This window comes from Acipenser ruthenus, chromosome 8 (genome assembly GCF_902713425.1).
Source record: "Acipenser ruthenus chromosome 8, fAciRut3.2 maternal haplotype, whole genome shotgun sequence".
Taxonomy (NCBI): Eukaryota; Metazoa; Chordata; class Actinopteri; order Acipenseriformes; family Acipenseridae; genus Acipenser; species Acipenser ruthenus.
Window position 1 is genome coordinate 59039309 of NC_081196.1, and position 26647 is coordinate 59065955.

The 26647-nt window shown below is 38.0% G+C and overlaps 1 protein-coding gene across 4 annotated transcripts in view; it reads left to right on the plus strand.

Annotated features, from left to right (window-relative positions):
* The window catches only part of LOC117406999 (protein diaphanous homolog 3-like), a 279229-nt gene that overhangs the window by 215819 nt on the left and 36763 nt on the right, over positions 1 to 26647 (plus strand). For 3 of the 4 annotated variants that reach the window (XM_059029364.1, XM_059029366.1, XM_059029365.1), the window contains 4 exons: positions 7119 to 7284; positions 11921 to 12059; positions 17148 to 17243; positions 17738 to 17797. In XM_059029364.1, coding sequence (XP_058885347.1) covers positions 7119 to 7284; positions 11921 to 12059; positions 17148 to 17243; positions 17738 to 17797 — 461 coding nt within the window. The remainder of the gene's footprint in view (positions 1 to 7118; positions 7285 to 11920; positions 12060 to 17147; positions 17244 to 17737; positions 17798 to 26647) is intronic. The other variant, XM_059029367.1, reaches the window with a different exon arrangement.

A 26647-nucleotide genomic window follows, 5' to 3' on the forward strand; every position in this document is an offset into this window, starting at 1 on the left:
GTGAAGCATGGAGGGTGTCATGACTGTGTCACTCACGTAGGTACAAAGAGACACCAGCAATAAGCAAAACCTGACACCCCCCATTACTGTTTGTGCAAATGGGTTTTGAGGTTTAAATAATTAATTAATTATTTGATATTACACAGCATTTTGTGTTTTGATAGTTGCAGAGTAGTAAAAAATGTAAATAAAAATACATTGTTAAATCGTTCTTGAGTTGTTATTTTGATAGTTATTTTTATAAAGTTTTGAGGTTGAATATTTCAGTCCAGGTTTGATAGCACTTACAAAATCCTAAAACACTCTTCATTACTAATATTTAAATCCAGAATAAATAGAATTCCAAATAAAAAAATAAAATAAAAACTCAGACTCAGACTTGTTTGTCTGATATAGCCTCTGTTGGTTTTATGACCGTATAAGTTCTTCCGCTGGGCCTCAGTTTCTTTGCCTTTGGTAGCTGACTCGTATGAAGCTCTCTTCCTCCTTCTTGGGTCTGTCCTTGGTCAGATTCCCGGCGTTGCGGCTTTGCTTGGGGCAGTTCTATTGGGGCAGTTCAAGAGCAGATACCAGTGTTGATGGTTACATCAGGGTTAAATATGAGTGCAAGTGAAATACAAGATACTACAGATTGGGTTAAGTGCAGGATTAACACTTTGCGGTCCTATGTCGGACCAGGTCCGACATTACAATTTTCCCATTCTGGTCCGATGTCGAACCCTGTCCGACATCATCAAAAAGACGTAAAACACAGGCCAAGTGAGACCAATAGGAGCCGAGAGAAACCAAAAAAAAAGGGGCAGATCTGAGCAATACACATAACCCCGGCACCACAGAGATAACAGCCATAAACAAACAAGATAGCTGCTTATGCATCCAGCACTCAAAGAATATCACTGTCATTTGCAGAGCTTTTTGAGATGTTATAGTAATAAAATAATGACTTGGATCGCATTATTGAGGAGATTGTTGATAAAATGAGTGATCAGGAGATGATTTATCAGTATGCACGATTATGAAGAGGTATGTTGGGGTGGGGCGGGGCTGGACATGCAGTACTGAGTGTCCTGTTGATATGCAGTGCCTTTTAAACCTGTTTTACTGTGAAAAAAATACTTTAAACAGCACGTCTAAAATAAACTGCGCGTGTGAAAATAAATTGGACCTGACATGCCTGAGACACGCTGAATAAATGGACCGCAAAGGGTTAAATACAGTAAAATAGGGAACAGATAAGTGCAAGTTGAAGTGCATTTAAGGCAGAGTGCTATATTGCCCAGAAGGGAAGCGTTGAGTTTTACAGGTGTTGTCTGAAGAGGTGTGTCTTGAGGAGGCGCCTGAAGGTGGTCAGGGACTGGGCAGTCCTGACATCCATAGGAAGGCCTTTCCACCACTGCGGGGTGAGGGTGGTGAAGGAGCGGGCTCTGGAGGCAGGGGAGCATAGAGGAGGTACAGCCAGTCTTCTAGTGCAGGCGGAGCGGAGAGGTTGGGTGGGGGTGTAGGGAGAGATGAGGGTCTGGAGGTAGCTGGGTGCAGTCTGGTCAAGGCATCTGTAGGCTAGTACAAGAGTCTTGAACTGGATCCGAGCGGTGATTGGAAGCAGTGGAGTTCAGGATGAGCTGGAGCGGACGGGTGGCGGACGCAGGGAGGCCGGCCAGGAGGGCATTGCAGTAGTCTAGGCGGGAGAGTACCAGGGCCTGGACGAGGAGTTGCGTGGAGTAGTTGGTGAGGAAGTGTCGGATTCTTCGTATGTTGTGCAGGAAGAATCGGCAGGTGCGTGCTGGAATGGAGATGTGCTGAGAGTAGGAGAGGCAGGACTCCAAGGTTACTCCGAGGTTCTTGGCTGAGAAGGAGGGAGAGACCGTGATAGATTCCAGAGGAATGGAGATAGAGAGATCAGAGGAGGGGAAGAAAAGGAAGTCAGTTTAGAGAGTTTGAGGTGATGCGTGTGCATCCAGGAGGAGATAGCAGACAGACAGGTAGAGATACGAGAGGGGATGGTGAGGTCAGGGGGGGAGGGAATCTGAGCATCATCAGCATAGAAATGGTATGAGAAACCATAGGATGCGATGATTCCCACACACCAAACAGAGCTGTCTTTTCACTTAACATTTTAGAAAATGTTGCACAAATTCTGGCATGGTGGTAAATCCGTGCACAGCAAAATACGTTATGATAACTGTTTTTCATTTCCAATACTACATTTCTGGTAGACACAGACATGGATTTTAGTCTGTCGAATACATGTCAAGAAATGTTTGTTCGAATATTCGGATAGTTGTCCCAGCACTACCAAATACAAGTAACTTAAAACTATACTCCTGAAACGCACTGTATTTCTGTCAACGATATGAGCCAGCTTTTGAGTAAGCAAAAATATTCTCAGTGTTAGCAGAAAAAAAGGACTTCAAGAAAAGACCCATGTAATAGGGTCATTCCGTGTCAACTCAACCAGAGCTGCCCACCTCCACATTTAGATTTTGCTTATACTTTGAGTAGTGGAAGATACAGGTCAGGTATGAAACCAGGCCAAATAGTTAAGCTCAATGATGAAGATTTGCTGATACAACCCCTTTTGTAGGGGGTGTAGTCATACTTGAAACATATCTTGTTTTTGGAGTGATTTTGAGGATCTAAAAATGATTTTTAGAATGTTAGTAGGCCTATGAATTCTTCTGTACTGATAGCCAGGTAGGTCTTCTGTAGAATTCATGCAAAATAAGTACCACCACTTTAGTATTTCTGTGTTGCTAGAGGCCTTAAAATTTAAAAACTGTACAATTGTCAAATTCTTCAGTGATTAAGTGCATGTTCCTTCAAAAGTTGAAGAGGTATCACTTTCAAATTGCTTAGGTGTCCTCATAATTTAACTGACTTTCTGTATGCAGCTCTGCTACTGTCTACCTACTTTACTGTCTGATTTAATGACCCCACAAAAAGGCTTCAGGATAAAAGTATCGAAAATGTCCCCTACAAAACAGGGTGTATTAAGACTTCATCATTGAGCTTAAATATTTGGCATGGTTTCATACCTGACCTGTATCTTCTACTACACAAAATATAAGCAAAATCTGTTTTTTGGTTGATTTGACACAGAATGACCCAATATGGAAAAAGATCTGACAAGGGGAAGCACCAAGGGCTGCTTTCCCAGTGGAGCTGCACAAGGCTAATGGTACAGTCTCACTAGAGCTGCATATTAGTTTTATTTTCATTCAGGGCTGAGTAATCTAGCTTGTATTATTAAGAATACGTTTTTCTAGAGAAGGGCATATAGTGGAGATGCCCTGTACAGTACAGAGCGTGCACAGTTTGGTAGTTCTTAACATCACTGTATGGGTAATGTTTGGGTTCACTGGATGTGCATGCACTGCATAAGTGTGTAGCCTGCATTGGCACTGTGAAATGATGCATCTCCGGATTCATGAACTGTGTTACTAACTGTAATCTTAACAGGATGGAATACATGTTTATTCAAGCTTTATTATGTCACTACTAGCACGTATCTGTAATCAGAAATTGCACAGCTTCCAAAAAAAAGAGGACAACTGTCATTGTATTTCAAATCGAGGTACTTAAATAACAATAATTCCAGTAACTCCCAAGTCTTTCTGATTCCGTAATCGTCAATGTAATTCCACTGGTATCATGAGGCTGGACATTGCTAATGTTATCCCGAATGATGCCTGCCATGCAGCCGCAGATCTTGCATTCAGTCATCTTTACATGCCTGAAAGAGTAAAAACAAACCGATCTACCACATTAATATCCTTTACTTGCAAGTTCAGCTTAATGTAAAATATAATATTTCATGTCCAAAGTGCCGGCAGATTTTGTTTTAGAACAAGAAAATGGAACCATAGATCACCAAACTAAACCTTCCTGTGATGAAAGCAATAGGCTTGAACCAACATTTATTCAATGCGCTTCATTGATTTCACCAAAGCATTTGACATGGGATGTCACACTTAACTTTAGATCATTATGATGTGATTGCTTTTGCATGTAGTGGAGCTTCTTTAGAAATTGCACATCACTCAAGAGCCAAACTGCAAACGGTACTGTCGAATGCAATTTACACATCATTCAAAAGTCAAACTGCAAATGGTACTATCAAATAAACTGTAATAGGAAGAAGTCAGATAGGATTGCATAGTTTACCATACCGATTCAGTCTGAGCTCTGGATCCATGATGAGGAAAGAAATATATCACACTGCAATAGGGAAATTGATCGACACCACGATATGCAGAAGGAATGGGTGGGCAGATTACAGCACTTCATTACCGAAGTGCATGTAAAAGTGTGCAACCATCACTCTGCACAACTGAGAGGCAGCTGCACTGTCCTCCCTAAGGAGATACTACTGGCCCTATTCCTATAACTAAATAAATCAGCAAGAGTGACAGACAGCAATTTATTTTATTTTTTTTGGTGAACAATAATGTCAGCAAATGAAATAAACAAAAGTAAAAGGTGGACAAAACAGGTAAGTATAAAGATGGGACAGGTAAATGGAAAACCAAAGGCCAAAAAGTAACACAAAGGAGAAATGGGGAAATGAACTTTTAACCTGGCCAGGCTACTGACCCTAATTAAAGGGACAGGTGGGTGAAACTTACTACAAGTGTAACCTTCAACCTGGAACTGAACATATTAGCATTGGTCTAGCAGTCAAGATCTGAAAAGTCACAATGTGGATATACATTTCTATAAAGCAACTGTAAATAAGAACTGGGAATTTTAGGGAGGGAAGTATGAGTGAAGTGCTGTGCTTAAATTGTCGACCATCTAACCAATCTGGACATAAACAACTAATTCTGTAATTTGTTAAAGCATGTACTATAAAGTATGAAACATCTGAACCATATCAGCAACAACAAGATGGATTTACTTGGGTAGGGCCATTGCAAATGGACAGTATAAAAAAGATCTGAGAAGAGGAGTAGTACTTTACTCTCATATTATCAACAAGCTGGTATGTTTCCATACAGCACCTTGTATATGACAACTGACTGCCTATGAAACAGCCAGCAATTCTGGCTTATGATTGTGCTGCCAAAGTACCCTGCACAATTGCCTGGCTCTCTGTTGCTACAGAACTGACTTATCAGGACTCTCTTGGCTGCAGCAGTTTCTAAAAGGTAAATGAAGACAACATGGCAGATCATGATGATGCTATGGGGGGGAACAGTGAATGGCTTTTACAGCCTCTTCCTTACCAGTGAGTTGACAGTTTTCCTGTTGTTGATCAAACAGCAGAAGCTAGAATACTATGAGCAGATCATGATCATGTACATAGGAAATAACAAACCTCTGTGATTTAAATTAGACACAGAAAAGATCACACTGCAAAGGGAGTATGTTGAAGGACCTGGACACTCTCTCTCAATTTCAAATTGGGTTTATTGTCATGACAATAAAAATTATGTTGCCAAAGCACATACATGGCATAACCAACTGAAATACATAAGGATTGACAGCTTCTGGGTATAGTGCATTTTGGGGAATTCTGGGACTAAATCGCCAAATTTGGGGAAGAAAATGTCCCTTATGTTTTTATATTTTTCACAATGTGTTAGGAAGTGAATCTTTGTCTCGACCTCTCCTGTCGCGCAGTTCTATTTAGGGTCTGATAGCACTTTAGTTTGTTTTGTGTTTTAGTGTTTGTATCCCAATGGTCCAGATAGAAGTGTTTCAGGTGTTTTATAATTTGGTTGACACTAACTGGAATTGTTTTTGCAGTGCTGTCCTAAAGCTGACTGATGTCAGTGTTGCTCAGCTCAGTGAGCTTCAGGACCAGCTGGCTAAGGGGACTCTTTTCTGGGCTGAGCTCTTGGTATTGCAGGGCTTTATGATGGAGTGAGTTTGGGTCACTATTTTTTAGTTGAATCTTTTTTTGGATTTTAATAATCAATGGATAAAGGCCTAATTCAGGCCTGCATGCATTGTTTGGTGTTTTTCTTTATAATTTCACAATGTTTTTACAGAACTCTGCATGCAGGGTTTCTGTGGGGTGTTTGTCTCTCTCTCTCTCTCTCTCTCTCTCTCTCTCTCTCTCTCTCTCTCTCTCTCTCTCTCTCTCTCCCTCTCTCCCTCTCTCTCTCTCTCTCTCTCTCTCTCTCTAGTAGTCACATTCAATTGCTGGGTGTAATCGGGTAATATGTTAGGATGATAAATACAATACATGTGGTTGGCTTTGATATGTTTTGATTAAACTAGTGTCAAATTGGATTTTAAAGTGGGTTTGGTGTAAAACAGATTGCTTACTTTCAGATGCAATTATTTATGAGCCTTCACAGAAATTTTGCTTAAGGGTACAGGCATATTTAGTTATCTATTGTATTTATGAATTAACTAGTCTATCTGATCATACAGTATCATGTAGAGGGAAACGTCTGAGGATGAGTGGCTTGATCTTATTATGTGTGTTGTCTAGATGTGTAATATACTGGTGTAGGGATTGATATTGTGGGAAGCAGATGTTTACCTACAGTACTATAGGCTTGTTTACTGAAGTGTAAGGAAATTGATTTACGTTTCCCACTTTAAATCCATTTTGAATCAGTTGCAGTTTAATAAACATGGTTGAGTGAGTTCAGTTCTTGGATATGCTTCAATGCACATATTTATAACCCTACTACGATTTTGAAATTTTCCACAGATTTCTCTTTGTAGCTGTTGTGTCTTCATAATTAATGTTTTACATCTAATTTGTCTTAATTATCATATATTCTGGACATGTTGACATACCCAGCGGTTAACATTACAATTAAAATCAAATCCTATTGTACTTCCTTTCTTGAACACAGCCCAAAATATTTTAATTTTTAAAAAGTCCTTTTCTTCATGTCAGTTCATGTACGGTAAAACAATCATATATTCTTCCCAGCCAGTTAATCACAGCTTTAGTTTTTTTTTTTGTTTGTTTGTTTGTTTTTTGTTTGGTTTTTTTTTACACCCAATGCATGTAAATATGAGGCCCCTTGAATAGCCAGCCACAACTGTTAAGCCCCTTTGGTGTCTGTGGGGACTGTTTTAATTAAGGCTGGACTCCACACTACAGTATATGTGAACAGATCTGCATAATGTATCTTAGTGTCCTTAACAGTGGCTTACAGCTTCTCCAAGCAGGCCAGGGAGCAGTATCAGAAGCTGGTTATTATGCATAATAACATGAGTACGTTTTACCAGAACTTGGTGGAGTTTTACGTCATTGACTCAAAGAAGACGTCAGCTGAAGAGTTATTCACCGACATGAGCAACTTCAGATCTATGTTTATGGTAAGTCTGTGGTTTTGTTCTTCTTCATACAAATCATGTAACTCTGCTGCCTGCAACTCTTCCAGCGATTTACATTCAAAGCAAATTATTGCAGTAATTATCTCACAAATGTAGTAGTCTTCGAATTTGTAGAAGGGCTTTAGTTTGTTCTGTTAACAAAAGCTGGTTTTGGTATGTCTATTTATAAGTGGCAGCTGTTGTGCAATGTCCAGTATACTGCAATACAACAGATTTACAGTCTGTCCTTGATCAAAATTCGTAGTGTCTTGAAAATTGCCATAAAAGAGCTTGCCGCTCAGAAGGGATTTGAAGTATTGTTCTTTGATACCCAGACTTTCTTTAAGCTAATTAAAATATAATTATCACCCTTGCCTAGTTTTGAATTGGCTTTTTTTTAGCATGCTGGGAAGCCAGCCAGAGTATTTGCAACAACAAAAAAACACATTTATGGATGCACTAGCTTGTTCTCTGCTGAAGAGAGATGGACAGACCGCTTGCTTTATACTATAAATCGGATGTGGATTACTACACAAATGGTCTTGGCACACCTTAGATAAGTGGATTTTATAAAATGGCTTGGATAAATTAAGTGCTGTGATTGGTTTAACAAGATCACATGACCACGAGGTAAGGATTGTTTTACCGCACGGCTGACATCATAGACCAACTTACTTACCTGATCTATTATATATTACTACACCTTAATAATAGTGACAAATATCTAAACAGTGTTTCCGTAGGTAAAAATGTCAACATACAACTGAAACAGCATTTAAATCACCCAACAATCTGTTTTTTCATCTCTGTCACTAAGAATTACAGAAAAAGTGGCAAATATACTGTGGTATTTAGTAAGAACAAAAAACTATGAGGTGAGCAGTAGCAGTAACACTTTATTCAAAAGCCATCTTAGAAATCACAACGCAAGTCTCACTCAGCATGTAATATATATGCAGCAGCAGTATCTACTTATTAAACTAACTAGTGAGTCGATGTGAAAACAGCCTCTGAAATTATTGGTCAGCTTCTCTTGAACACCGCAAAACCTGAGTAGGATAACTTCCTGCGCAGAAAAAAAAAAAAAAAAAAAAAAACATTCGGAAGCTCCTCCCTTGATGTCAAGTGCCAGTGCAGTGTTTGGCTGTTCCGTGAATCCTCCCTCAGATGTGGGAAATCAGTCTGCTTTCAATTTTACTATAAATGGGGAATGTTCAATTTAATGTTTATGGCAAATAAAAAATTACAAAATATATGTTTTCAGGGACTATTTTTTTTTCAGTGGAAGGATACATAATACATTTCAATTTTTTCCTTAAAGCTAGTTTGTGTGATTATTTAAAAATATATAAGCGTAATAACCGACTCCAGGTTGTGCGGTAAGAATTGTCTAACCGCACACCCTGTCGTGGGTTATTTCTTCCTTGCCATATTAGCTTCTATGGAAGCACTTCTTAGGTAGCAATAATACCCTGATTAAAGGGCATTACTACCTGGTAAATGGCTACATCGGGAAAGTTATCGTGCGTCGAATGTTCTGTGTTCTGTTGTGTGGTAGTGCTTCCTGATTTGGTGGATAAAAGTTCTGAGGTTTCAGAATTGTTTTGTTAACAATTAATAATAACCACCAAGTCTTTGACTTCCATTTGCTGCAAACAAATGGAAACCAAGTGAAATATGTTAAAACGTTGTTTTCAAATCAGGGTTACGTTTTGTTATAGTTGTTGGCCTATGACACCTTGTTTTCAAATAAACGGGCAAAGTCAGGAGCAGCAGTCATTATAAACATGATCAGTATTCCATATCTAATCTGATTCAGAACACACTGGATGTGTGAAAAAAATACAAAATACGCAGACCAAAAAATATGAAAAATTACACGGATACTGGTATGACATTAGTAACACTGCTACGATTTTTTTTCTTCTTTTTTTTTTTCCTGAATCAGCCCCATAAATTATATATGTAGTATCCATATGCCGTTGTACCCACTTTGTATCCATTCACAGAAGAGTTCCCTGAAGAAAAGTACATACATACATACATTACAAGTACATCATATACATTGTACATACACACACACATATATACGTTTTAAAATCTGTCTTATGATTTGTTAAAACATCGTCATGTGACATATTTTTGTTTGCTCTATAACCTCAGAATATGTCTTTCACCCCAATATAATATACTTACACAGTGTATTCAGATGTGGTGTTCTGTACCTTAAATTGATCTCTTAAATGCTAGCTGTTTGGATTTTTTGTATCTGTTTATCCAAAGTGTAAATGATACAGATGTACAGTACAGTGGGTCCTAAATATTCAGATACTGGATAGCTTTCAATTTTATTACAGCTTCATAAAGTAAATTTGATGTATATTTTGACACTGACATCCCTGAAACATGCAGCAGTGTGGAGTAGTGGTTAGGGGCTCTGGACTCTTGACCGGAGGGTTGTGGGTTCAATCCCTGGTGGGGGACACTGCTGCTGTACCCTTAAGCAAGGTACTTTACCTAGATTGCTCCAGTAAAAACCCAACTGTATAAATGGGTAATTGTATGTAAAAATAATGTGATATCTTGTAACAATTGTAAGTCGCCCTGGATAAGGGCGTCTGCTAAGAAATAAATAATAATAATAATAATAATAATGCATTATAAATACATTGACAGATTATACTGTACTTGTTTAATGGCATCTAAACTGTCAATTATTTACCACTATGCAGTATTGCACATTCAATACTGGTAAAGTCTAAACAACACAAAACAGTCATTTTGATTTGTTTTTAGATACAGCAATGATTGGTTATGGGACAAACAAAGCAGCACATGGTTAATTGCTACAGGATCAAGGAAGGTTTAGTTAAGTTCAACGTAATGATAATAAATAGGGTACAAATTAATTATGGCTGGAAGTCATTAAGTGATATTAAGTGGAGTGAGACTATTACATATGCATTTTGACATTATTGGGTTCATTCCTGTTGACTCCCATTATAATGTGATTTGGACACTTCAGTCTTGTGACAATAAACAGAGGTTCATATAAAACAAAATGCTATCCGGCACCTTCCACTGTATGTGTGTAGACTACGTATACAGTGCCTGTCTGTCTATTATTTTAACCGCTCACAAAGTGAACACACAATTAAAAACACACAAACCTTTTGGAACAAAATATTTTTTACCTTTTAAAGTTTATGTGTTGAGGCTTCATCTTTTACTTTTAACTAGCAATTTATTGTCTGGAGCATGGAGTAAACTATTGGAAATGTATTTCAGAAATACTTTGATCCACTGAGGTCAATGGTGCTCTCTGATTTCTAGTCAGGACATGTGGCATGGAATGTTACAGCTCACAGACATGCTGCAGGTCTGGCACAGTGGAAAGGTCATGTGTCATGTGATTTGAATGAAATGAGCAAGGCTGTACAGAGCAGGTACTTGGGATCTCAAGCCCGTTTCAAAGCAAGTGCCAAGCCAGGTAAAGGGAGATATAGAGAATCGTAATGATTCAATATTGGCGCAAACCAGAACCACCCAGAATGATAGCAAACATTAGAACGGAAATGTTAAAAAACTAAATAAATGAATAAATATATACTAATCTATTAGTGACATTTGAACCTATTTTCTCTTTAAAAGTACACCATACAGGGGCGCCCGAGTGGCGCATCCAGTAAAAGCACTTGCGTAGAGTGCAGAATGTGCCCTATAGTTTGGACGTCGCCTGTTCGAGTCTAGGCTATTCCTTTGCCAACCGAGGACAGGAGCTCCCAAGGGGCGGCACACAATTGGCTGAGCGCCGCCCGGCGGGAGGGAAGGTTAGGTCAGCCAGGGTGTCCTCATCTCACCGCACAGCAGCGACCCCTGTGGTCTGGCCGGGGGCCTGCGGGTTTGCCTGTAAGCTGCTGAGGACTACGTTGGCGTTGGCGTTGGCCTCAAGATTAGTGATCAGCGGATTGTAGACAGACACAATTGAGCTCCATGCTTGTACTAGGAACCACAAAAAAGTGACACCAAGCATTGGAAGAACATGTGATCTTTATTTGATGCTCTCCTAAAACATTCGATTTATGTGATTTATGCTGTAATATAATTAAATCTTCATTTTTCATAATGTTATGTAATAATTATTCTACTTAAATTCATTTTATATTCTGATTACATAAAATCATTGCCCCCTATGTAATGTGTCAGCAAATCACTGAGCTGTATTGAAGAATATGAACATTTTATACCTTGCACAGATGGCAGATTGGATATTAAAAAAGATAATTCAGGTTCTTATCTAATAATAGTGTCACTGAGTAAGGGTCGGTGCCACTGTTTGGCACAGGGGGCCTCGACCTCAAAGAGATTTCAACACTTTTGCAAGACACCAGCTGGTAAGAGTGAAACAAGTCTTTACTTATATGTACTTCATTTAAAAGTTGTACATGTTCCAACATTTGTATGCAATCGCAATGACAAGAGCATACAGTACCTCAGCCGAGTACTCTGTGTCACCAAATAGGTGTCAAAGGCTGCTAATGGAGTGCCAAAACCATCTCCCTGATCTTTAAGTTACAGTATCCCTCGCCTCCATTTAATCTGGCCCACTTCTCTTTTTTTATATCTTTTGATTCTGTAGCAAGCAGTGAAGGAGAACGTGAAAAGGAGAGAAGCAGAGGAGAAGCAGAGACGTGTCAAAATCGCAAAAGAGAAAGCAGAAAGGGAGAAGCTGGAAAGGCAGCAGAAGAAGAAGCAGCGTTTGCTGGAAATGAACACTGGTGAGAATTTAATTGGTTCAAAGCGAGTTCCTTTCACTTGTTTCAGCCTATTGAGGGCCATTAGGCCTTGGCTTGGGACGAAATAAGAAACCAAGACTTACAGGAAGTTAGTTTCCCAGAATTCAGGTATATTGAATATTCTGACAGAAATCCCCTTTGGATTATGTTAATTAACTGTACTGGTTGATCTTGTTTGCTCAAGCATGTAATATACCTCTGGTCTTTAGAATATTCTTCTTGGCAACCGTATATAATTGTGCACTTCTGTTTTATATGTAGAGCTCATTTGTGCAGCTTTGAAAGAAGCACGTTATAACAAACCTATTATTATTATTATTATTATTATTATTATTATTATTATTATTATTATTATTATTATTATTATTATTATTATTTATTTCTTAGCAGACGCCCTTATCCAGGGCGACTTACAATTGTTACAAGATATCACATTATTTTTACATACAATTACCCATTTATACAGTTGGGTTTTTACTGGAGCAATCTAGGTAAAGTACCTTGCTCAAGGGTACAGCAGCAGTGTCCCCCACCTGGGATTGAACCCACAACCCTCCGGTCAAGCGTCCAGAGCCCTAACCACTACTCCACACTAATACAAGATTTTAAGGCATAGCAGTTTCACCAATTCGAAGGTTTAGTACATACTTGATTAGCCACAGTATAGGTAACAAATTCTGGTGCGTTTTAATACACTCATAGTAAACCCAAGAAAGGATCAAACAACTATACAATTAAAGCTTATTTCCATCCCTGGATTTGTACAGATTAAAAAAAAAAAAAAAAAAAATTGTTTTTTTACTTCCAAAACTGCACATACGAGATCAACATGCAGTACCTAATGGAAGTGCTTCAAAATATATGGTGTAATTTCATTAACTATAACCATTTTAAGGAAGCCAAAGGCTGTTCAAAAGTGCCATCAGCTAATAGTTTACTGTGCACATGCTTGATGTATTTACCAGATGTTCTTTATACTTCTGTGTATGGTTACAAAATCCTTTTAGCATTGGATTTAGAAGAAAAGCCAGGCCACTAGTTTACATTCTGCGTACTTCCCTTTTCACCTGGAGACACTTTCTCCTTAATGACCTGCATAAAACCTAGCTGAGTACTGATTGCAGTCCTACCCTGGTACAAACCATGATTTTACTGATCATTTGTTTAGCCTTATTTAATGATAGCACTGAAACCAATATTATCGGTAATCATTATCCATAATAACCGTGTTTCTGAGTTATCTAAAGCTAAAAAGAATCCGCGCCACTGCTACGGAGACGTGTGGTTCCTCTCGCTTTCTCTAACAACCTAGTTGTCTATAAAGAAATGCAGGGGTTTGGGGGGGGGGGGTGTAAGTGCCATGTCATAAAAGTGGCCATCAAAAATGATTTTATTTCAGTCCTCCCTCTATTCTGGAAGGTAACAGTGGTATGGCTTTATTTTAAATATCCAACAAGCGTGAGAACACAAAAGACAGCTACAGGATTCTCGTCAAAAAACGAAATTAAAATTATTTTAGTTCTACTTTATATCTTAATGTTTGAGTGTTTATAGTTTACCATACTACAGAAGAACTACCTCAGGCATCATAATATACACTTGAGTATATTATTATTATTATTATTATTATTATTATTATTATTATTATTATTATTATTATTATTATTATTATTATTTATTTCTTAGCAGACGCCCTTATCCAGGGCGACTTACAATTGTTACAAGATATCACATTATTTTTACATACAGTTACCCATTTATACAGTTGGGTTTTTACTGGAGCAATCTAGGTAAAGTACCTTGCTCAAGGGTACAGCAGCAGTGTCCCCCACCTGGGATTGAACCCACGACCATCCGGTCAAGAGTCCAGGGCCCTAACCACTACTCCACATAACCTCTATGTAACCTTTATGGAGTACATCAGGCAGTATACGGTAACACATATGAGCATGTTCTATTTAGGATCCATTTTCTGTTTGTATATCGTGTATATGCTTGAGTCAGTTTTTTCTTTTTTTCATTTGAAAAACAAAATGTTCAATACACATCTCTTTAGTGAAACCCACACACTCAAAGGTACTTCAGAAATTAGGAAAGACAGAAATCGAACGAGCAAAGCTGTGAGCATCAAATCCTCGTTCCCTGGTGTTTATCTTCAAAGGAAGATTATACCCTGTGCTTCCACAATTGTCACTTCATAGAAGTCCTGGTTCTATACCAATTCTAATCATATTCCTCGTTCTCAGCAATCTTCATTACTACCTAGGTAGTCTGTCACATTCATGTATGTTTTTAGTATTCCTTTCTTTTTTTTTCTCTTTTAAATGTATCTTTTGAAAACCCCATCCTTATTGTCTTTCTTTCTCTCTCACACGCACACCCACACCGGTTCATGCTGTACAATATATGACAGTCTGCTTTCTTCACAGATAGTTTTCAGCATGGTATAACCTTTTTGCGGCTGCCCTGATTTTAATGAAGTCGTGCCACTCTGTGGTGATCGTTCTGTAAAGCTGAATTCAGAACACTCTGCTAATTGCTTTAGCAGCCTTGCTTCTGTCACGTTAAAGGCAGAGGCGGGCCTGCAACCACGAGCTCTCCCAGAATCACAGCCGTTGGGAATTGGCACCAACATGTAATGCACTGTTTTGCTCACTTGTTAGTCGTTTGGGTCGTGCTATGGACTTCCCATGGGCACAGATTGCTGTTTCCCATCATGGGCTGGTTACATAAAGTAAATGGCATCTGTAATTCTTAAAGAAATAGTTTGTTGTTGTTTTTATTCCTGTATAAATTACTGCATTTGTATCATTACTTTTTATCTGCGCTTACACTTTAAAAAGGCTGGTTAGCAACGTTTATTCTGGTTCTGCCTTTCGATATTGTACCCATTCAAATGTAGAACACGCTTATTTATTCATTTTATCAGATTCGAATATTCAATATTTAAAAGCTGGTATCTAACATTCCTTATGGATTAATTGCAGACATTTTGTCTGTTATTTAACATTTTTATTTTGTGTCTACTGTAAAGTGAAAGGTTACATATCCAGGGATTATGACAGTGGCAGTTTATTTACTTTACTGTTTATTTTCCGATTCCTCAAAGCCGCCACACCTGTACAAAAACAGTGTAGCCTATATAGTAATGGCCAACAGTTCTAAACATACCATTAGTTGCATGTGACTCATTTGATCATGCTACTCATGTACTTGGTGGAAAGCACACCAATCAATTATTTTGATCTTATCACTCTAAAGAACTCTGCAACACCGATATCATCAACCAAATTTATTGTAATATAATTGAGAACTCAGTCATTTTGGCATGTTCTTTGTGCATCACTCTGAATGCTATTTACGAAACAAGCTGTTCTAATCAGGGCATTATTTACAGAGCCTGGTTTTCAGAATGAGGTAGAGTAAAGTTTGTGCTTCTCCTTCTCTTTTTCTCACAAATATATCAAGTGTGCAATAGTTCTGGCCTCACTTAAAGGTAATATTTTAGGAAGCGTTTCCTTTTCGTTTTCTAATTTGTCTTTAAAAATGAATAAATAAAATTCCTTTCATTGCATGTCAGACTCCAGTGTATAAAGCCCCTGTACTGTACCAATCCTAATACTAGAGGAATTGATACTGTTTGCTTGGCAGTCAGGATTCAGGCATTTTAGATAAACAGGATTGCTTTGTACAGTTACCTGGAATTGGTTCCATTTATTTTCTAAGTGTTTTTAAAACCCTTACAAAAGCCTGATTTCTTAAAATAATGTACACTACACTATAAACCTGGTCATTCACCTATTTAAAATACCATGGCAGTAGCAATTGGAGTAGCAGCATCCAGCTACCTTGATTCCACACCAGTCGTACCCTCTGCCCCGAATGGTGTCTCACATTGAACACAGAGTAAAGCAGCCTGTCAGCAGTTGTTTCATGGCACTTATTTCAAAGGTACAGTAAAAGCAATCTGTGTCAAGCTATACTAAAACAGCTCTGCAGCTCAGTAATAATATCAAACTGTATTAGATATTCAAACCATATCGCATACAGCAAGGACATCTTTTAATGTAGGTTGGTAAATAAAATAATTATCACTAAAGTGCAATTTTTTATTTTTTTTAATCCATTCGCATTTGTCAGAAAGGCTAGTGGATTACAAAGCGGCTTTATTGAAAAGGGTCAAACTTAAATCCATGTAAGAGTGGGGGAAGGGCCATGTGTAATGTCAAGGATGTGTGCTGTATGTATTTTCTAAAAGGTGGTTAATTTTAATCTCCCGATCTTCACAAGTAAATTAAAATGTACAGCTTGAGCAGTATAGTAAAAAAATAAATAAAATGTGTGTGTGTATAGATAGATAGATAGATACATAGATAGACAGATACTGTAGATATATATATAGATATATAGAGAGATAGATACTGTAGATATATAGATAGATAGATAGATACTGTAGATATATATATACCCAATTGTGATACTACTTTACAGAATTGTTAACTACAAGTTATTGAGAGTATCAGAACCTGAAACCTGATTTATATTGTATATTGAAACAAGTTAATGTTTTTCACTTTAATGATGTATCACATGCATGCTTTAAGTGGTAGTTTATGTAACTAAAGTCACTTCTAATAACATAAGTTTTGTGCAGGAATAGAAATGCCAAGAATGACCAATCCTCAAATAAGGGAAAGGTGATTTATGAGTAGCGTAATGGTCCTGTTATCGGTTCTAATATGAGAATGGTGTTGTGATTGGAAGCATATTCGGCAGAGAGTTATTGTTCATTTTCACTATAAAAGGCAATGGCCTGAGGTGAATCAATTGAACTTTGATCCGTTTTATTGGACTGCAACGAAACCACAAAACGAGACTGATTAGAGAGTAAAAGTAAAGCTGATTTATGAGCAAGTTAAAGGCTTGTCTGATTTTAAAATTGCTGGTTTTAGTCATGACATAGTGGCCTTTTTATGCCTGTATTCTTTGACATTGCTATGGCAACCCTCAGGGCTGATGGAATTCCCCCAATCCTTTTGTTTTAATTTTTTTTGTTTCGCCCCCCCACAGAGAGTGATGAGACAGGAGTGATGGATAGTCTGCTGGAGGCCCTGCAGTCAGGTGCTGCATTCAGAGACCGGAGGAAGCGCGCACCCAGGCCTAAAGGTGAATACTGTCCCTGTTTTATGTTACCTTCCTTGGGAGCAGGAGAATACAATTCTTAACTTTTTGACCAACAAAAAGTTAAGCTATGTATTGAATAAAGTGCTGTAGGGGAGGAAGGATGGCAGTGCCAGGGGGCATTCTTAATCTTTTCTTCATGATGACAAATGTCAAAAAGACGCTCATTCCTGTTGGCTCGTTCCAGTTTGTGAAGCGATGTACTGAAGTCTGTGTTGCTTGATTATAATGACAAGACAGCTCCATAGAAGTATATGCAGCTTATCTCTGTGAGCTGTATATTAATGTAATTATATGGGAAGTTGAAACTCCCCAAAGAAGTAAATGTTTTATTCTTCTGCCACTGCATTCAGCTGCCACAAAACATATCTATCTGAAAGGACAGTGCACTCCTTGTAAAAGAAATATAAATAAATAAATAGCACTTCCTCAGCTTTCACACTGTTCACATTGAGTGTTTTGTTTCATGACTTTTACAGATGCCCGTCATAGTCTCAGTCCAGTTTCTCAGAGGCCTGTTTTGAAGTCTTGTAACCATGGTAAAAAACAGTATATATATATATATATATATATATATATATATATATATATATATATATATATATATATATATAATTTATTTAAATATGCATGCTTTCTATATATACCTCTATCATACCTGAGCTGCTTATTATTTTTTAGTTTTTCAGCATCTTTTCCATTTTCATATATGCATTGAGTGAGTGTACTTTGCCCTTCGGAAATTATTGTTACCTCCCAAATGGTGGTCTCAATTTGCACACCCTGTGAGACGAAAGATGATTTTTTAATTTGGTTCCTAATTGTTGAATGTGGTGCATAAATTCAGATAGCCCCAAAGCTGACTGCAATTGCCTGCCCATATCATCATCAGCCAGGGAATAATTTACTTTTCAAGTAGCGTGCATCAACATGTACTGCAGAATGGGAATTTCATACAGTAGGTGATTCACATCAGTGTAACAAGTGCATTGACTGCTCTTCTTTTTTAATTGAATGATTCAGCAGGTTATGTACATCCAGAGTTACAGAATTTTAATTGCAGTTAAAAAAGAAACTGTGTACCAACTTACTACATAACAACAGATATATTATCCCCAGTTTGCCGGGTGACAAAGAGTGTCAGGAACTGATGATATTGAACTGGACTTTCTGCTGCTGTTCAGCATTGAGCTGTTTCAAATTAAATATGAATGCAGGTTTTAAAGTCCTTTTCATGGTTAGTTTGTTCATCCTGACAAAAAAAGCTGTTGCCTTTTATAATTTGAAATATCTTCAATCCCTCAAATAATTTAAATCTTAAAGCATTAATAAAAAAGATAAAAAAAATAATAAAAAGGATATATATATATATACATACATACATATAGCCCTACCAGCCCTACTGCTGCCTTTCCCCGTGCACGCTACAATATATATATATATATATATATAATCACAGTTCATTTACAAAGCAAATCAACTATATTTTAGTATTTTGTACTAAATATAATGAAAACAAAATATATAGATATATACAATTTTAAAGTTTACTTTTGTTTTATTCCTCATTGGCAAAGCAACAGCAAAACCATCACGTAGCTAACTGTACACAGATATCCAGCAGCAAAAATAAATGAAGGGCACAGTGCATTAAGGGATTTCCAGTGAAGTCTCACAGGGCACAGCACACTGCTGCGAGGGGCTGCTCTCAGCCTGGCTCTTGCTTCTGCCTTCTTTTGGCTGCAGTTTACTGAGTAATCAGTCTGCAGGCTTTCTGCATTGCTCCAGGTCAGCTTCCTTTCCACTTTCCAGCCACTGGCCTACAACTGAATGCAGCCAATTATTTCTCAGTGCAGTCCAGAGCTTTTGTTTATCCTTGCTTCCATTTGCACCAACTCCACATTTGTTATGGCCAGAAAACCCTATTTCCTTAGCTTTTTTTGCCTGTAAACTTTTGTTAATGAACATGAACAAAACAAGTTCAGCAACCTTTTTGTTTCAACATGTTGTTTTTTTTTGTTGTTGTTCACTGAATATCAATTATATGTTTTATTGCTGTAGATAAGATTTAATGTTGTTCTGTTCTACAAGCACTGTGCAGACTGCGACAGAGAGTAATGAAAGCAGCATGTGTATAGAAAGTCTCGCTGGCTCACAGGTATGCCAACCATGGCAGTAATGGAGGCCATTACACACGTGCAACATGATCCTGGGTTCGACTTCCACGCATCTTTCCAGTATGGCTGTTTTGAATACGTCTCCTACGCTTGTCTCTTTCCAGTATGGCTGTCTTGAATACGTCTCCTATGCTTGTCTCTTTCCAGTATGGCTGTCTTGAATACGTCTCCTACGCTTGTCTCAAGTGTGAGGACAGGGTGGATGATTTGGCAAGGCATGGCAGTATATGTTGATGTTTAGTTGTTTAGTCTGCTAAGTACACAAAAATACACAAAACATGCTGTGCGTTATAGTTTTGAGGCTGTTCAATCCCCTGCTCAAACTATAATCTCTGATGATGCTGCAGGAAAGAATGACTTGTGGTAAAGACCTTCATTGCAGCATGTCTGACACTGACACCTCCAAGCCTTTCCATTGTCCATGCTACAGGGTTCCTAAACTATGGCTTTTATGAGCTCAAAATTTCCCCCAAAAAGATCACTTGGGCATTACATTTTAATGACATATTACACCTGCACAGACGTGCTGCAGAACACAAATGGAATCACAGCTTTCTGTTACACATGGCTGAAGTGTTTCTCACCCAGCGACCTAACACCTGCATTGCCCTACTACAGTTTTATACCAATTCAGAATATGTTGCTATTTTTTTTGTTTTCTATACATATACAACCTTCGCAAGAATGATTATTCTGGTATTCAGAACATATGTTAAATAACTACCTATGAAAATGATGTGTGCATGTCAGGGGTCACAGTTTTCCATTTTATTCTGTAACCCTTTCACTTTTTAGTTCACAAAATCCTTGATTCATTAAGTTTTGTAAGCATTCCTATACTGGCTGTTTACATGCACATGTATATGTATTTTGCTTGTCAAGAAAGCCCACTGAGAAGATATATTTACTTGTAATTTACAGAGTCATGGTGTATTCATTTGATGTACATTTTGGTTTACACTTGAGGCCAGAGTGCAAACATTGTTTTTGAATGGTAGTACTGTATTTGGATGGCCTGTAACCCTGTTTTGTTTTATGTATTTAAGAACAAAACAAAAGAAAGCCAGCAGGCTGCTGTTTTATATTATGTTATTCATGATGTACATTTTGACAGAATATATACTATGAGATACAACGCCTATATTACAGGGATGCTCTATTTGGCATAATTGTGTCTGCTTTTGTGCATTTTGTTTACAAAACTATCATAATATAATTTTTGTATTATAATTTGAGAATCAATGGGTTACAATTTTATACAAAACCTCATCATAGGAATCCTAAAATAACCACACCTACCAGGGCAGAGGACAACAGCAGCTTCCTGCTGCCTGTCAGTATGGGCCACCGCTTCAGTATTGTACAGAAATTGAATTCATTCTCTATTGGGGTCTCTAGAGGGAAGCAGCTGCCCACTTCATTACTGCGTCACCACTGAGCCATGTCTTCAAGACCAGGACACTTATCATCAGCTGAGCCCCCTTGCTGGTACTCAAACTGGTAGTGCAGAGACGGCTGACAAACTAGAACAGAGCACTTAACTGTACTGAGCCACACTGGCTTCTATTCGCATGGATTGCTGTCAGTGTGCCTACTTCCCACAGCAGGGAGTCCACAACCTTGTGGTGAATTGAGGTTTCCAAGCACAACAATTTATATTGAGGATTAAGCTTTCTGCTCAGGCATCTTTTGGTGGACCCAGCAAACAGAATTTTCAAACTTTTTTTTTTCTGTAAAAAAAACCTTGAAAAATGGTTTATTTAAAAAAATGTATGTAATAATACGCCCAACAGTCAGTTAAGCTTTTAAGAAAATTCCTTTTCATGCTCAAATGTATCTGCTCAAAGTCGATAAAGATAGCACTTTGTTCCCAAAAAAAGATTTATTTTAAGTTCAGTAACTTCGAAATTATTGTCAGGGAAGTGGTAATTGGAAGTTGATGCTACAGTATTACAGAGTGTAAAGTGAATATAAATGGTTTGATTCTTCTAATGGTTTCTTGTAGTGCAAGGGTCTCTTGGGTGTGATAGACACAGACATTTTAACCCTGAATGGGGCAGGCACTGTTTTTATCAACACGTGGCATTGGATAGAAAAACAGCTTTCAGTTTGACAAGAAGATTTTTTTTTGTTGTTGTTTTTTTTTAAAGAACTGTGTGTCTGAATATTGTAATATTCATAAAGGCTTGATTTATCAGTATCTCTTAGTGAGGTATTAGACTATCTCAGAAATACAAGGTCCAGGCATGCTGTGTACACACAGCATATCCTCCGCTATTATAATTAATTTCTTATGAAAAAAAGTGTAGGAATGTTTTGAAAGATTGTGAGGATAGTTCTATTCATGTACTTGCTGCTTATTGTAATGTAACATGGGTAGAAGGGTGCCTGAATGTTATACATTCCTTCACCTGTTGGTGCAGAACAGCAGCTGTATCTGTGTTAAATTATATATACAAATAGAAAAGGGAGCAGGAACAAAGGTAACCTCTTAATTAAGCAGGATGACGAGAACTATATTATTACCGCTTCACCCTAAACACAAGCTGTGCTGCTGAATGTCAGGTAACTGTGGTTAATGAACAATACTGTTCAACCTCTTACAGTAGATTATGAAAGCAATAACACCCTGGCTATATGATGATGCCTGTACTTGACTTGAATTTCAGGACAGCAAAATAAATGTAAAACACGCAGAACTATTACGATTCGTCCCACAACGACGAAATACAACTCCCGTTTAGACGTACAGTCACCTGCGGGACGTGCATCTACATCCCATAATAGTACTGCGCTCGGCTGACTAAAACTGCAAATTGCTTGGTAAGATACGAGGTACGTTGTTACAGTATGTACGTTGCAGAAGTAGCGTTCGCTGGTTCCCAGCATCTCTGATCTTTAGTACTAGCACTGTACAGGTGCCAGCACACACCACTACAGGAAGTGTCAGCTTTCATTATACAAGACTTTGTTAAAATGTATTTATGTAGCCAAATACGTTGGAAGCACTTGTCCGTCCACATTTTTTGATTGTCCCAAGCAAACGGACAAGCCTTAAAATCGACCCCTGTAATGTAATTTCCTCCTAAAATACTGTGATAGATCAAACGTTCACAGTTGACTGATATTATGTCTTCTGAAGTGCTTCAACTGCCTGCTGGAAAAATACCTCAGCGGGTCCTTGAATCACTTCTCTTTCAGAGCTTCATCAAAGGCAGCTGGGAGGGGTATGGACTTTTGAAGTGCTTCCTCATCCCCTGCATTCTCTAGACCTGGCAGACGTCAGTATAAAGCATCATTGCATGTCAAGACAATTAGCACACCTTTTTAAGCATCCTTCATCAGTGCTGGTTCTAGTTATCATTCATTTGTAATTATCCAGATAGAGCTGCTCATGCAGTTGTCATAATGTATAACATTACTAGCACAAGAGTTTGAGGTTATTAAATCTACAGCACAGCTATGGCCAAAAGTTTTGCATCACCCTATAGAATTAACCAGTTTTGCTTTGAAAGTCGAATGGAGCTGAGCTTCCAGGGAATGAAGCTTCTTTACAGTTCTTGTTCTGCACCCTGACATTACACATCTGACACAACCAGATAGCTTAACTAGTAATAAGGAATAGGGACTGTGTAGCACGATTTTAATGATCAGTAATGGAAAGTAAATGAGATCATTCTCCGTTTGCCAGCTGAGGAAGGGCTGATTTTAATAACCCAGCAAGTCATGGGAAAATAGCCAAAACATACATTGAATGTAGGGATATGGAAATCGGTAGTATTTGACATTCAGTGCAGAAAGGAGCTTCCTGTCAATAAATCAATTGCTTAATATATCTGGAGGAGCTGGAGAGTTAACTTTGGGAGGCTTGTTTTTGTCATTTTTACATTTTACAGTTCGTTATACGGAAAAAGTGTTTGAAAAATAGGCTAGTTAGAATCGGAACCAAAGTTTATTTGTTTTTGTTTATTTTTGTATCTTCTTTTCAAAATGTGTTGATGTATTTCTCCATCGCTACCTCTGCACCTGCTTAGCAACACTGCATAATCTGGAATTGTGTGATTCGTCCACTGATGCTGGTGGATTTTAATGAATGCCCGAGAGATTCCAAAATGAGATCCACCGAAATATAAAAAAAAAAAAAAGGTTGCCCAATGTCAGATCTCGCAAAACTATAATTCATTAATGTCTGTTTAATATCCATACATACTGTATAACAGATTGAGATGAGTTTTTCTTTTGCTTATGCTTATGGCAGCAAATCTCTGTGAAACCTCTGAAACTTTTCAGTATTAGCAGCCTATTTCCAGTATGCAGCTGCTTCGCAGAAGTATAGGTCTTAGATCAATTCAAAGTTTCACATGTGGAATTATTTATTTTTATTAATTTGTATTATTAACTGTGAATATCAGCAAGACCAGGATTTAAATCTGACTTGCATGACCTTTGTTATAAATGTTCTGCAAAATGTCTTATACTGAGATACAGTGCGATGCTGAGGGATATATCCATAGCGGGTAAGCCATCTGGAGTGGAAACTATTTAGCATGGAACTGGCAAGCCAAATTGAGAAGTTTAATCGGCATCCACAATTGAGCTGAAAGAGAACTAGCAGACGACTAAATAATCTAAAATTGCTTGTGCTTCTAAGAAATTCTGGTTATCTTTTCATTAATAACCTTATGCTTCCTCCAGGAAAAGATGTATTATCAGCAGAACGAATTTTGAAATGGAAAGCTTGATCACAGAAATCCACATGATGATTTGAGTCAGTACTGAGCCATTGGCATTATAATGAAGTGACTGGGAGACGCCAGCAGTGTACCTACTGACTCACAGTACAGCTCTGTTTATTAAGTGCCCAACCCAAAAGCAGAAAGCTGCATGGGTTCCTATTGCTTTTTACTACGAAGTAGAAAGAACCACAAGCAGGAACAGTTAGCAAATCGTAATCCAGATTAACTAGAATCAGTTTAATTCTGACAAATTTAATTCTAGCTAATGTGAATTTTCCATAAATTAACAGCTATGTACACTTTGTGCTAATTGAATCATACAGTCTCCTTATCTTAGCTTTCCATGCTGGCACAGCCCTCCCACATACAGTACAGTAAAACAGACAATTCTGTCGCTGTAATGGCTCTGTATTAAGTATTTTGTACGGGCTTGCCTCCTTCCTTTCTAGTTTCAGCTTCACAAAGGGCACCGCACCTTCAGATATGCTGTCATTAGAACTAGCGTGATTTCCTAAGCTGAGGGCCTGTCTGTATCTTTACTGGCTTCACCCAAAAATCGTTAGTGGTGCATCGATTTATTGATCATCTGTTCTTAAGTGTCCTGTTGGCGGTTTGCATTAAAACATTGAGTGTGCTTCTTTTAGCTAGTACAGTAGATAAAGAACGTCAGCGTGTTGCTAGGATACGCACTTTAGGCCTCTACATTCGCGTTGGATATACCCGTGTAAAATGAGTTGAGTTGCTTAACTGGTGAGTCTATGCATTTTTTTAGCACTAAAGTGACAAGAACACAGCATATATACCTTTTAGTTATTGGATAGTTATTGGATCTTCTGTTAAAAAAACAAACAAACTAATGTTTGTTCTTTATTTTGAAATATAAAACGTCAATGCATTGATTATCGTTGATAAATGCCTATCGATAATCAAATAAGAAATTAGGTTGCCGATTGCACCACTAGTAATCGTCGTGAAAAATAGTATCACTGTTGTTGGCAGTAGACAGTCATTAATTCCTTTCTGTCTTGAAAAGACAGTACCTGCATTTTACTGTAAATCTTTCTTTTTTTTTCTTTTTTTTTTTGTTTCCCTTAATCATAAAAAGCTTTCTGATTGTGTTATGAAAAGTATGTACAGCACTTTACAGAGCTATCCTGGGTCCTATGATGCAACTGTTGCCATGGTGACAATTTCAGATGCAGAAGGTAGAGGATGGGGGAGGGAGGGGGAATGCTAATCGTAGCCATTTGTTGTCCCTTCTGTCTTTCCTTTAACTAGCACAGTTGTACCGCTTTCTGAGTCTTTGGGCTAACAGCATGATGTGCCCCCAAAAGCACTTGTGCTGAAGGCTGCCGGCTGCTCTGTTTAAAGAAATAGTTTGAGCAGCCGTCAGCGCTCGCAGTGCTACTGTAGGCAAAAGCACAGCTTGGCTGAAGCACTGACAACTGTTGATCTGGGACTTTCAAAACCTGTTGGGAAGAAAGGCTGATGACACCGAGATTTAATTTGACACCAATCCTAGAGAGACCGTTTCTAAGTCAAATCTTTACAGCCGTTTCTTTAATCCTGGGCACAACTCAGAGATGTTAAAGAAGACAGAGTTCAGATACCAAGGGTTTTGCTTGTTCCAGCCCTCGGCATGGGTAATCTGATGTGGCCTGAGGCTAAAGGGCTCATTAGGTTGTTACAAGCTGTGTTTGAGCCCACAGAGGTATGCTTTAGCAGGCCCAGCTCTCCATCATGTAAGAAAATTATTCACACTGGGACTCCTTAATGGGTATTTTTTTTATCTCTCACCGGAAAAACCTTATATATCCAAAGCAGGCAGTTAATGGTCATTCTGGTAACAAGATACTGTTCACTTTTGCTAATCTGAACCCCGGTTGTTGAAACTGACCTGTAATACGAACCATGATAATGACGTGCATGATGATAACAGCTAGAGAAAACAAATTTCATTCTGAGATCAGTATATGATACAGCTGACTATTTTTGTTTTTTTGTTTTTTGTTTTTTTTCCCAGAAGGTCTTTGTTGAATTTTAGTATTAAGAAAATATAACAAACACTATAGGCATTTTTGGGTTGTAGGTTGTATTTAGTTTCCAATCTGAAATATTTCCATGACTTACTGTGAACACACACACTAGACACAAGGAAAGTTCAGTTAATAGTAGACATTTATTAAATCCAGAAATAGGAGAGAACAGAAATCTTAGTCAGACATCAATCTTAAAGCCTGTAGTGTATATCAAAGATAAATAATAGCATCACACCTGCAATCTAACCCTTATGTAAATGTAGTTGTCTACAAGTAGTTTATTTAAAAGCTCATGAGGTGATTCTAACTTTTTAGTTTGAGTATGGACTTTTCCCCCCAAAAGGTTGTTGCTATTCTGAAAACATTGTAACAGCAGGTTATTACATAATCACCTTATAAGTAGAAGCTGTACTTTCAGCCTGTTATCTTATTATAGC